The sequence below is a fragment of the Lottia gigantea genome, assembly GCF_000327385.1.
Source record: "Lottia gigantea unplaced genomic scaffold LOTGIsca_17, whole genome shotgun sequence".
Classification (NCBI taxonomy): domain Eukaryota; kingdom Metazoa; phylum Mollusca; class Gastropoda; family Lottiidae; genus Lottia; species Lottia gigantea.
In genome coordinates, this window is record NW_008708133.1 from 993,066 (window position 1) to 1,007,224 (window position 14,159).

At 30.9% G+C, this 14,159-nt stretch overlaps 2 protein-coding genes across 2 annotated transcripts; both read right to left on the bottom strand.

Moving 5' to 3' along the window:
- Positions 1–3,159: 3,159 nt before the first annotated feature.
- Positions 3,160–8,427, bottom strand: LOTGIDRAFT_113531 (hypothetical protein; the record flags this gene model as incomplete). Its single annotated transcript, XM_009051623.1, has 7 exons — positions 3,160–3,501; positions 3,656–3,832; positions 4,180–4,598; positions 6,062–6,258; positions 7,061–7,164; positions 7,519–7,661; positions 8,277–8,427. Coding segments are annotated over 7 exons (1,533 nt in total), but the record flags the coding sequence as incomplete, so codon positions are not given.
- A 162-nt stretch (positions 8,428–8,589) lies between these two features.
- LOTGIDRAFT_113378 (hypothetical protein) lies at positions 8,590–9,711 on the bottom strand (the record flags this gene model as incomplete). The annotated part of the gene is made up of 3 exons (XM_009051624.1): positions 8,590–8,785; positions 9,046–9,188; positions 9,493–9,711. The coding sequence occupies 3 exons, from the start codon at positions 9,709–9,711 to the stop codon at positions 8,590–8,592; spliced, it is 558 nt and encodes a 185-aa protein (XP_009049872.1).
- Positions 9,712–14,159: the final 4,448 nt, after the last annotated feature.

Sequence of the window (14,159 nt, forward strand, 5' to 3'; positions counted from 1 at the left end):
ACTTCAAAGTAACTTTTGACTCACAAAAAGGAATTGACTAACACTTCTGTTGAATAGAGGAAAGTTACTTATCCCACAAAGAAATGGCTGGCTATTGTTATAATATTACGCACAGGTTACACCAATATGCTAAATAAAACATTTACGAAACCGGTAGTGACATATTGCATAATGTGCACACAAATTGGTTTGGAGTCTGTAGAGCTTATTTATTTTGTCGACCGAATTACCTCGGGCTGTCTTTTTTATGTCCTATGTAACATTATGTATGCATTAATGTATTTATCAATGTGGTTTTCATGATAAGAATGTACTGGTTTTTCTCTCTATGACGATATGACATGGGTGGTTTGCTATACAAATTGAAATCATTAACTTTGGCTAAATTTTTTAAAAATCTAAATTTTGTTGTTTTATTTTTAAAAATAAAATCCTTATGGTGTTTATTTGATAGGCATGGTGATATGTGTGCTATACAACATTGATAACAGAACTGTTGATTATTGAACTTTTCACACCCGTTGCTAAATCAGTGATCCATGGAACAAATTAATCTGATTAGAGCTAGCACAGAGCTGCCAAACATAATAATTACGTCAGCATAAAACAATAGCAATAGTTTCATATTTGAGGATAATTAGGCCAAACAAAGTTATACGACAATAAAGACCTATAAAAAGACGTTACATTATTCATTACTATTTATCCCAAATTCTTTATTCTAGATTATCCAGACAAAAAGAGAAGAAAACAACTTGCAAATGGACTATGACTGAAAGTGGAGCAACTATTTTTCTGTATTTTTCTTTACAAATTGAGAATTTGAGGTGACATTTCCGGAGTATAATCATGTAATTGATTTTTTTTTTACCTGATACTCAAAAGTTTTAATTTATTGTTCACTAACGGAAGGCTTAAAAACACAGGTTAAAAGCTTACAGGCTTGAGGTTTAAAAGGTCCATGAGCCATGGGATAAGGTTTTGTTGCCACGATCGGTGCTGTTCAGTTCTAGTTATTCTATTGTCATTTTATGAGAAATGTGACAGACAATTCATATTCATATATGTAAAATAAAACAAAGGGAATGAAGCAATACATTTCCTACCATGAAAATATGAGTGAAATATTTGATTTTGATAATATCTGAAGCAATATATCTTTCTAATGAATCACACAGCTAATTGTAGGACTAATCATAGTAGCCTACCAACACTATTTTGTGTAAAATTTATAACAAAATCTTATTACTAAGCTTTTGCCTTCACAATAAACTAATTAACTGCTGACAGATTCATCAAACTAATGAGACTCAGTTTACTGACTAATCACTACTGATAAGGAATATGTACAACAATTAAAGTCAATATCAACACCAAGTTTCATCACAGTTGTATGTGTCTATTGTAGTCTCTGTTGCAAAAAAACTTTCGTATGTTTGAGCACAGTTATATGCATGTATCATGGTTAATTTTAAAAATCCTAAAATTGTAATAAAAACGCTACAATGGGTGGAAACGCAAATTGCTTTCTTTGCAAAACCAAACAAAGTATTAATGATGTAAAAATGAATAAGATTTATGCATTAGAATAATGATTATATTATTGTCCTAATATCTTAGAATTAAGCTCAAGCAAATCAATCATACATTTATTTTTTTTTATAAAATTTAATAGAAAAAGAAGACTCCTTATTAAAAGAAATAGTATTTTAGAAATAGAAGTGTTTTCTTTGCTTTTATGTACATGCAGAATTACATAGATTAATATAATGACATTTAAAATATTAATTAAAAATTTCAAATTAAATTCTATCGGTCCAAACTGAGGATGGTATAAAATATAAAGTAATCAATTCATAATATTTTTCCAGTTAAAATAGTCATAAAAAAATATACTAAAAACATAAATGATGTCATAACAAAAAATATACATATATATATTTCTATATCAACTCTACAATCAGTGGGGGGGAGGGCTGGCACCACCACTATCTACAATTAATGGATTGAGCACTATTTTAACACTTAAAATATGTTATTATTATCATTATTATAATAATATAAGACTTTATATAAGACTAGATGTGTTAATTTCACTGTTAAAATAGTGCTTTATATATCAATTGTAGAGCTATATAGAAACATTAAAACAAAACCTTTAAATACATGTTGTTACTCAGAGTTGCACTATGTGTGTTTCTTCAGACAACTGACCTAGGTTTTATTTTCATATAAATCTACTAAAGCAAATCCTTTCTTACAAATGTAATAACAAATTCAATAATAACAAATTCAATTAATAACAAATGTATTTCACAAAAAATCTATCAGTCCAAACTGAGGATGGTATAAAATATAAAGTAATCAATTTTTTCAAGATTAACAAGATTAAGTCATAACAAAATACACTAAAACATGAATGATGTCATAACAAATATATATAAATCAATTTTCTTTTCTCTTAAAAATAACAAATATATTAAAGTAATAACAATTATATTCAGGTAATAACAATGTATTTAGGTTTCAATAAATTGTACCAAACAGACATTTAATATGCAAGGTGTCTGATTGAAGTTTCTACAGCCAGATACTGGCTAGCTAATCTTGTTTCAACACTAAAGATGGCTTGATTAGTGGACACGGCTGAAAGTATGTAATTTATGAACACTTTGTTAAGCTATTGCAGTTCAACACTAAATATCTTTCCTCCAAGGCTGTTCATTATAATGACTTGCTGTTTCAATATCTGGAAAAAGTATTTTATAAACTAATATGTCTATTATAAAGATGCAGCTTTATGTAACAACAATAACTTGTTCTTTAGGTACGGGTAATTGTGCCTATTCTACATATTGCAGCTATTTCCTGCTAAATTTCACTTAAATACTTAATATGACTACCGATATTGTCTTGAATAAAGCTACATGAATTTTTTGGGAAACATTATAAAGTAAATCTACCTGTTTCTACTTACCAATATCTGTTAAATGTACTATTTTTAGTCTCTGTATAATATCTTCTATGATATCGTCTTGATTATCCAGTATTTCTGATCCTGCTACCCCACCATTAGTCTTGATATAATCTATAAAACTACATAAAAATAACAGTTTAAAGGGATAGATACATAAGATGTATATATCAATATGATGTTAGTTATGGGATAGTCTTGTAAATATCAATAATAATATATAATGAAGTGATAAATTCAGTTTTAGATATCCATACCTTTTTTTTAGATTGGAAACTCATGCTCCAGGTTAGTAATAAGGGAGGAATTACTTTTGCAGTGAGAAAGTGGTATCTCAAAATATAACTGGCAATTATTAAAACTCCTGATGACAGGAAATTCAAATTAACCATAAAAAATCTCTTTATGTCTCTCAATCTACAGTAAACAACTTCATACCTGCTCCAGTTGTCATCCAATGATAAAATATTAGGATTACCAATAATTATCAATAAAGACTTGGCTCTTGTCACTGTTACATTAAATCTCTATAATATAACGAAATTTATAATCATACAATGTATTACGAAATGAATATCAGATTCCAGCTTTCTAGATTTCACTTGCTCAACAGATGTTTGCTAAATTGTCTATTATATTTTAACAAACAAGTATCAATGCCATAGGCCGAAAGTACAGTACCTTTGGATTACGTAGAAATCCTAGTTTAAAGTTGATATCTAGAGATAAGAATTCTGGACTACTTCTAACAGTAGACACAATGATCACTTTTCTTTCTTGACCTTGAAATTCTTCAACTGAACCAACTCGAATGTTCTTCCATCTATTAGATGACATCATGTGTTGAATTTTCTGAACCTTAAAGTAATATATAGTAATATATAGTAAAGATATATTGAATAAATAAAAATAAAGTGAATCATTCTGATAAAAATGCAAATCTGATGTCATCCATGATCTTAGTGAATTGTAATGCTTCTTTCATTCTAGGTTATTTACTATTAAACCAATCATATGCTCTGATCATTAAAAGATTTTCTTGTTATAATGCGAGTAATTCATATTTATTGTTAAACCATGACTAGTAATGTCAACCATGTTTATTTCTTTATTTAGACTTCAGCAGACACAAAAAATATTTCAATGACAATAACAACAACATTAAAATTGCCACTCTACATATTTACACCATCCACAATACCTACTTGCTTTTGATATGGTGTTATAATACCAATATCCTTATCTTCTAACTTATATTTCCCAGTTAATTTCTTTAAATCCTTCACATACTGTAATACAAGATAAGCTTCTTCCGGGTTGAAAAATGATGGACTCCTTTCTTCACGTAACTCTTCCCCATACAAAGGATGAAATATTATGGGAAACTTTTTGTTGGGAAGACCTTCCCACCCACACATCATATTAGCTATAGATTTATCAGCACATGCTTCCAATTCATTGTCATAAAAAAGCTGATTAGGATGATGTAAAATGTCTGCATGAGATCGATAATTTTTCACCAACTTCGTTAAAACATTAGGATTATATTTCATAACACCAGATTCCGAGGCTATTTTAGCATAAACATCTTCTTGTGTCATATATCTTTCTAATAATGACATATCTGAAACAAATATAAACTTGAGCCATATGTGGCAAGATTGGAACTTTGCTTATGTGCCAATTTACAAAAAACTTTTAGGTCACATGCCAGAACAATCAAAAGTTAAGACATTGCCTGTCTTTGGGAGTTTGTTTACCCAGAAGTAGACCAAACATCACAAATGAAAGTATCAGCAGATAACCGAGGTCAATGACCTTTGACCTTGTAAGTCATCAACTTTTCAAAATGCATACAATTATAAAATCTGAAGCTGACATAGAACATCAAATATGAAAATATAAATAGATAGCCAAGGTCAATGACATTTGATCCTACAAAAGTCCAGGTCAATTTAAGTCTAGGTGAAAAATTGAAAATATAGAAATTCTAAAACCAGTTCCTTTTTTTGAACTATAAAGCTGAAAAAACTGAACTTTTAACACAAACTGGCCAAATGGATGAGGTAATTGTGTGCAATTTTAGAAACAATGTATTCTTGGTGAGTTATGCCCTTGCTCAAATATGTAAATAATAACTAATTAACCCAGATGTTCCACACCCACCTAAATTTTTTTTCATAAGTTAATTCATATTCAAAATGTCTAATATGGTTCCAAATTTCAAGCTAAAAGATATACATACGCCAATTTTAAAGAAGCGAGAATATTGTGAAAAAAACTTAAATTTAAAAAAAAAGAATTTCAATTTAGCATTAAAAAACAAATGTTATAAGCTTATATACTGGAAAGAGCATGAAGTGCACATTCAGAATCCAAAAGAATTAATCCTCTTAGAGCAGTCACATGCTAGAGCAGTCCAAAGTTGCAAATTTCGCCATTTTTGGACAACTATAAAACCTGACATAGATGTTGGAGATTTAACGTCATAGTATCAACTGATAGCCAAGATCACTGACCTTGAACTCAATAAATGTCAAGGTCATCGATCACGAGATATCCTTCAAAATTCAACAATAAATTCAAAAATCGACTCCCAAGCTTTTTCGCAATCGACTGGTATACATCAAAATTACGCACATTCAATTTTACCCTGAGGCCCCATTTTGAGTTTTACAGAAGTGTGTTATACCGCTATGGCGGCCAAAGAATCACTTTCGGTCTGGATTTTATTCCAAAATCGACTGTAGAATTACAATGGCTACTGATCAGCATAAGTTATTCAACCAGAAGTTAAAATCAATTTTACCTTTAAGCAGGAAATGAAATGAAAAATTTGACTATACCATTTTGTTTACTTAGGAAAACTGTTTTTGCAACAAAAATTTCACATAAAAAGTGTGAGACAAATTTTTTGTCATACACTATACATACTTACACAATAAATTCTTATTGAAATGAATCAAAATAACATACCGGTAATATTACAGAAATGATGTCAGTGAATAAATGATTCTAGTAATTCTGCCCTGAACAAACCATTTAACTGTGCAATACAAAACATAAACATTCATTAAATGTACTTACTCAGACCATATTTTATAGCAAAAGGTGAACGCAAGATAGGACCCAGCTGTTTTTGGTCACCAGCTAGCACCAATAAACCAGTACCAATAGTTAGTATATTAGTCACTGAGATTAAAGTTTCTGGTTCTAAAGAATGACCAGCTTCATCAAAAAATACATGGGTAAAATGACCCTTGGGAAACCTGGCTGAGGATAATCTGAAATAAAATAATAAATATGGCTTGCAAGACAAGACCTTCAAATAGTTATCTTACTTTTACTGATAAATTTGACTGTCAATAAAAAGCTCATTCAACATACTTTCAAGTCAAGGACAATAATTGTCAATTCTGAATGTTCATACCAAGTTTAATGACAATAAGATGACCGTTTCATCTGAATCTATTTTAGCCTCTGATAGCTATTTTGAATGTTGTCTGCAGAAAAACTAGGATTGGTTTTGTGAGGATTTTCCTCACCTCCAAAGTTGCAGGAGTTGAAACCTTTTTATTTAAATTGGATCTGACAAAGCCAGACATATTAGATGGATATTTTCGCAGTTCAGACATACCATCATAAACCCCAAAAACTCTAGTCAATCACTAAAAACTGTGCAAGAAGCCAAGAGTTCAAGGGTCAAAAAGCTATAAGATACTAACAAAATCCAAGTTACTGTGATGCCCAAAACTAAGTTACAGTCATCGATAAGGTGATTTAATGTTAGAATAACGCACTTTGGATGTGTGGAAAATCCCCATAAAACTGGGCTTGTTATTTGACTCTACTCCAGCTGATTACTGTCAAAATATCTATCACAGGCTGGATGTTTTTAACTAACAAGAAATATGAGATAATTTTATCTTGGAAATACAATAAGCTTTCCAATACTAATATCAATAGACTGCAGGTTAAAATATTCCTGATCTCTTTAAATAAATACAAAGAATTTCTCAATTTAGAGCTTCAAATTGAAAACTATACATGATTGTACAAACAGAGGAAATGATGTCACTCTCTTACCTGCCAGCAGTAATAGCAGTACACACTATAACTCTGTATTTCTGTATAGTTTGTTTATTAGGATAATAGTAAGTACCACTTTCTTTATTATGATTACAAACAGACTGAAAATGTCAGTATTCTTATGAATTTTTCTCAGGTTAAATTTCCTTCAACAATTTTCAACATAAGATGAACAAAATTGAATGTAAAAATGGATGAAAAATATGCACAATTTGGCAATTAAATTGATGGAATAAGAAATTGTTACATTGTAATATTTCACACAAATTACCAATGGTATTGTTTATCATACAAGAATGTGTTATTCCCATTTCAAATACCTTAACATACAATTACATCCAATAACAGGACTGTATATACATGTACGACATTGAGTTTTCTTGGTAAAAACATTTTTCAAAGTCACTTATGTGGGCACAATGACAATAAGTAATTAAGCAATAAATATATAATACCTTGATTCTATCAGGAACTGATTTCCAACTGCGTGAAACAGCATTCAATCTCAGTATGCCACCTAATATATTTTCATTATCTAATAATCGTTCTGTGATCAAATCAGCAGCATTATTTGAAGGTGTACAGGCCAGAATATGAGCTGTTGGGTGACAGGTTAACACCTATTTATAGAATCCAACAAAAAACTCTAAATATCTTAACAAGTGGTTGCCTAATAAGATACGCCCACTTCCCTGATAAATATTCAGTATATCAAGTGTGGTTGCCAATCTGTGTCAACTCGTACCAAAAATCTAACTTGTACAAGACCATGTTGATTTAAACCAACACAAAATTTAAAATTGATCGCGTTCACAAGCTACATTTAAAAGCAGATGAAATCTTTAGTCTCTATATTATTCACACCATATGTGGACGTTTTACCTAGTCAAGGGCAATAACTCAAATTCCTTTCATCGAAAAATAACTCAAAAACCGTTTATTGAAAAATCAAATTCAAACTTGGCCAAGATGTCATCAATATAAATGATTACACCAAATTTTATATAAATCAGATAAAATCTGTAGTCTCTTATGTTCACAAGCTAATTCTGGATGGAAGGATGGATAGACAGGGGCGACAATAATATATGACCACATTATAATGTGTATGTATAAAAACCTAATTTCAACATCATTAGCTAGTAATTTCACTTGAAATTGTATAAGCTTAATCAAATAGATATTTGCTATTGGGTGCTATTTGGAACTGAACTTTGAACCAACTGAAAATCATGACTCACTTGTTTCATGGCTTCAACAATAGTAAATGTTTTACCAGTTCCAGGAGGTCCAAACACTAAATATGGTGCTGGTCTTGAAGTTCCTGATACAATATGCTTAATGGCACTAGCTTGTTCTTTATTTACAAGAATATGACTATAAAACCTGTAAATAAATATTGTATGAAAAAATGTCCATATAATTTGTAAATTCAAAAAGATAACAGAAATTCATTTAATGTTTCAGCCATTATGCATCTTGATTTTTATTGCCGCTTAGTATTAATTGTTGAGAGGGCACCAAACTTACCTCAATTCAACATTTAATGGTTTCATTAAACCATATTTTCCAATCTGATCCTCAGTAGGGAATAATAAAGCTTCATAATCGTTTTTATGTGTATTGATATAATCAATAGCACGATGTTGTAACTTGACTGGTAAACGATTAAATACAAATCTTACGCTAAACTTGGTTAATGGTGTCATCTTTTCTAATAAACTGAAACATGGAAATGGAGAAAATGTAAGATTATAAATGATAAAGAACTGAAAATAGCTGAAAATAGATAAAATGTAAATATATAGAATGCTATAACCCTGTAACATTTCCATTTAATACACATGGGCTTCCTCCCAACTCTAATTTTTGACTGAATAACATTCAGATTTTCTAGAAATCATGGTTGAATTACATTTCATGTTTGAAAACTGTAACTGTAATCATAAATTTCTGACATACATTAGGATTAATTGAAATACCTTTTATGAAATCCTAGCAAAACCTCATTTTTTCGAACTTCATGTACATAACCTTTATATTCTTTATCATCAGAATCAACAACACGAATAAATAACCAATCACCACGTAGTACTGAGGGACGATTCTCAGCTAAACCAGGAACCTTCAAATATAATGGTAGTCTTATAACCTACTTTATCTACAGTGAACAAATATACTGCTTAAAAACAGAAGGGAAAATCAATCTTAAGATACACAGAAATATTATTATGGAGGGTTGCCCTATTATAGTAGTCAGGCATTTCAATTTCATTGAAATTAAACAGGATATTATGTTTTATTTTCTGAAAAGATGCTTTAAAAGGTGTTGTTTTCACTGGGCAACAAACTTAGTATGGTACCATAAGGACACAATCATAGTTTTTGACAATTCAAATCTTAATAGTAATTATTATAAAGTAGCATACTTTTAACACTAATAATCTTTTATTCTCAGGACAAACTGTCATGGTGGCCTCTTCCATATCATACTGTCTAATATCAACTTCCATCTGTATTTCTTCACAATGCATTAATGCTGTTAAACGTTTTTGGTAATTTATTATAGACAATTGATCTTCTAATGTAGATCTAGAATAAAAAGTTTCAGTTGCTTTGATGCTAAAGAGGACTAGTTGTCTGCACATTTGATTTACAGAATGATAACTGATGATAAATGAGTCCATTTTTAATTCTGAAAAAAGAGGCAGATTGCTGAAATTGATTTCATAACTCTTGTCTTTTAAGATTTTTTTGGTAAGTATATTGTAGGTCAAGTGTGAGATCAAGTGAAAGGTATTTTATAAATTTTGTTGGTATCAAATACGTATATAACTTTCATAATATGGAATTTTCATCACATGTTGTTGGAAATATCTGCTTTAATTCATCTGTTTGTAAATATGACATATTGTATAAACATCTAGATCAGAGATTCTCAAATCTATGGCGCATCAGCGTATGCAAAATGGCGAACGACAGAATTTGAAAAAAAAAGGGCCATGAGGAATAGCAATTGCAAACAATGAAAGTGGTACTTCATTTACTTCAGAAACCCTGATTTAGAAAATTAACTTATAAAAAAGCAAGTTTGGGAAAAAGATAATTTCACATTAACCCACCTTAAAGCAGAGGTTTCAATTTTCTCGGATTGTTTTAACCCTTTTGTATTGGTCAATCCTCTATTGATGATATGTCTTAAAGAATCCATGACTAGATAAGGTTTTATAGCTACTTCTCTTTCAAGCTGATCTCCTACCAAACTATAATATAAATATAAGACAGGCTAAAAGATAGTGGACCACAGCCATATACGCCCAACACGGCATGCGGATGGTATTCAAGATTTTGGGGCAAGGGCCATAACTCTGCTTCTAACCATCGAAAATAGCTCAAATTGAACTTGATCTTTGTTATATGAATATGTATACACACATTTTAGAGTGTTTACAAGCAAATGTGGACGGACGAATGGACAGACGGATGGAGTGTTTATGAGCAATTGATGTTGATAGAAGCACTTACTGTATAGAGGTTAAAGGGCAATAACTCCTCAAAACTGACGTAAGAGGTCTAAATCTTGAAAAAGCCTTAAATTTAATCAGAAGTAAACTAAACTTTCTCAAACCTTTAGATTTAGGTCCAATAACATCCATTTTAAGTTTCATCAAAATCGGTTGAAAACTAAGAGAGTAATAGCATATTCAAGATTTTGGGGCAAGGGCAAAAACTCTGCTTGTAACGGTCGAAAATAGCTCAAATTCGAACTTGATCTTCGTTTTATGAATATGTATACACACCAAATTTCATTTGATTCCATCAAAAAATCTAGTTTTTAGAGCGTTTACAAGCAAATGTTGACCGACGGACGGACCGAGGGACAGGGGTGTCGACAATATACGTCCACATAGAGAGATGTGGGCGTATAAAAATTCATTACTATCATCATTTAAAGAAATATAACTTAACATAGTAAATTAAGTAAATAATAAATAATTATATTAATTAAGATAAAGATATCCTTTTCGCAAAATGTTTTAACCTTACAAAAAAATCCAAAATCTAACACTTTAATTTTTTCATAATTCCACTTGCTATTTTGAAATGTTTTTTTTTTACTATATCCATGCAGAGTTTAAACTCTAATCATAAGAAAATAAAATATTTTGATTTCTAAGAAGCTGATTTGAAATTAAAACAATGGAAAATATTGAACACATAAATTACAAATCTTGAAAATATAATTCTGAGCCAAGTAACATATTAATATTTAGTACCAACCTAGGAAGTTTATACCCATCTATAATTTCACTGGCAGGTTTTTTAAAGGCTTTTCTTGGTGGACGTTTAAATTTCTGAGTAGGTTTTAAACTTTGTGTGACAGTATTTTGACAGCGAGCATGTAAATATCGTACAATGTGGAAGCTGTCTTCAGGAGACTCAACTGAATGAAATCTAAAGGCTAGTGGTGTATGAAAACTACCTACATTACGAGCTTGTGTCTGGACACTTATCAAGTATCTGCTATCTGGAAAGACAAAAAAAAATAACTGGTTCAATCAATTTTTCAAATATCACAGCTCTGAACTCTTTTTTTAATATACTTCATATCTAAGGGACAAGTGTGCCATTTTGAGGGATTGATTTGAGTCTTGAATATACGTAAATAGTCTGCAGAAGTACTAGAAATGTATGAAAATCAGATAATTCCTTAAAAAATATCTCAAACTAGGAACTTCTTAGCCTATTTTTATAGATGTCTTTTCTATATTTGGCAGTGTCTCAAGAAGATGCGACTTTCAAACAGGGATGATTCTTGACACATGTGGATTTGAAGACCCAAATTATGACGGTGAGCTGTGAACACTATTACAGATTGGCTAAACTAAAAAAATTATCTTTTCTGAGACTAAGGTACAATTAGTAGAAAAAATGGCGCATCTGTCCCTTTAACAATACTTTACCAGCAAGAAATAGAACAGATGATCGACCAAAGTACTTTAGGTGACTCACTAACCTGAAGGTTTAATCCTGGCATAGGTCGAGTTAATACCTTCGGATTTTTCAACCCAGTTTACCCTGTCAGTGATGCAGGTAAGAGGGACTGACATGGAAAAAGCGTCTAGTCATTCGAATGGGACAATAAACTGAAGCCCCATGTGCTACAGGCTGAGGCTGATCCCTCAACAGTTGGAAATCGAAAAAAGAGCAGGCTAATGCCGCTGTCCTGGAAAAATTTCCCTCATTGCACCCTGCATGGCATTGCCGTCTTCATTAGCCCACATGGTAAAACTCCATTCATTTCATTTCATTTATACCATAGCTCTATACCATATAAACTAATATCATTACAATTGGCCAAACAATCTTATAAAATTGAAAAGAACCGATCAAATATTTTTTACAATCTAGAGTTAATATAAAAATCCTACATTTTACCTGGTGCTAGGACTTTCTTAGTTTGTCCTTCAGTAACTTTATCTATATCATCCAATTGAAATATTCTGATTCTCTTTAACATTTCACATTGATCAAACACTACAGATTGAAATTTACTAGTATTATGAATGGTGATATAAATAGTCTTGATTTCATTCTCCTCTACTGGTATTTCAATAACACCTTTCTCTAAATCATGTTCACTTATTATTTTAACATCACCTTTATCTTGTACTAAATCCTCTCTACAATACAAATAGAAACATGTAATATGGTAATCTCAAAAATTTGCATGTTTACATTAAAATGTGAATTTAAAACTATGCTGGCTGCTCATCAATATCACAGATCACATCTAACTAATTTTTTATTTGTGTCATTTCCTGCTTTACACCCTACTCTTTGGTACCGTATCAGGCTAATAAATAATCTTTCAAAAAAAATAAGAAAATTTCCAAGACAGTAGACTCGAGGGATATGCTTCTGTAACACAAAAGACTACTTCTTAACTATAAGGTTTTTTTCTTATTCCTTCAAAATGGATCACTATTATTAAGAGTTAATAAAAAAGTGTCTGATGTACAGATGAAATTGTATAGCTTGTCTGTTTAATATCAACAGATCTACAGAAAAATCCACAAACCTTCTGTTTCTAAGACCATGCATTACTTCTGCTACTCTATGTCTTCTGCCAATTACATGTTTTTCCATCTCTGGCTTTGATGTACACGACACACCACACGCTACACACTGATACAGATTACTTATGATATGTATAAATCTAGGTAATTTATCACCAGACACAGTTGCCTCATTTTCAACTTCTTCAACAGGCTGATTAATGACTAGATGCTGATCAACAGCTAATTTTGGAGGTGCACGATTTGGACGGTGGCGGCTACGACGTCTTTTAGGTTTAATACCATCTTGGATTTTATCATTTCGTTCTCTGTGTACAGAGAAATCTTTTCCAGAGTGTACAAGATCTGGTAAATTATGCTGAAAGCTTTCACCCCGGGCACCATCAGATGGACTTTTTGAGTGCTTTAACTGCTTTCTGCCCAACATAATCATTCCCCTCCTCAATTGAATATTATGTGTAACCTGTAGAGGCTGCAGAATGTGTACAAATGCTGGTAAAGATGTCACACCTATAAAATAAAATACATTATAAAAACTTGAAATTCACTTGAAATCATTGACAGAACACATGACTTTATTGTGGTTTTCATCACCAAATTGAATTTCAAAACCCTCAACATAAAAACTTTTCATTATCTTATGAACATATGTTTAATATAAAGTTCATTGCATAGAGCTGTTGATAACATTATACTTCTCTTATTATATTGAAGTTTGGATAGCAACTTCAAGAATCGTTGCAGTCCTTATCTTATATTCTGATAAAATAAAAACATTTTATATTTAGAATTTTCTCAACGACAATCATAAAGAGACTTATTTGTCTAGTCATACATTGAAAATTAATTTATTTCTCTTACCTGAAATTTCCTTATGAGATTTAAAATCTGTACAATATCTAGTTTCAAATTCTTTGACAGACATTTTATTCAAATCAACATTTCTGTCTGTCAGATAGTTGACTAACTCCAACCCCAGACTCAGTCGAGTGTTAAATGAAACTTTTGACATTTTC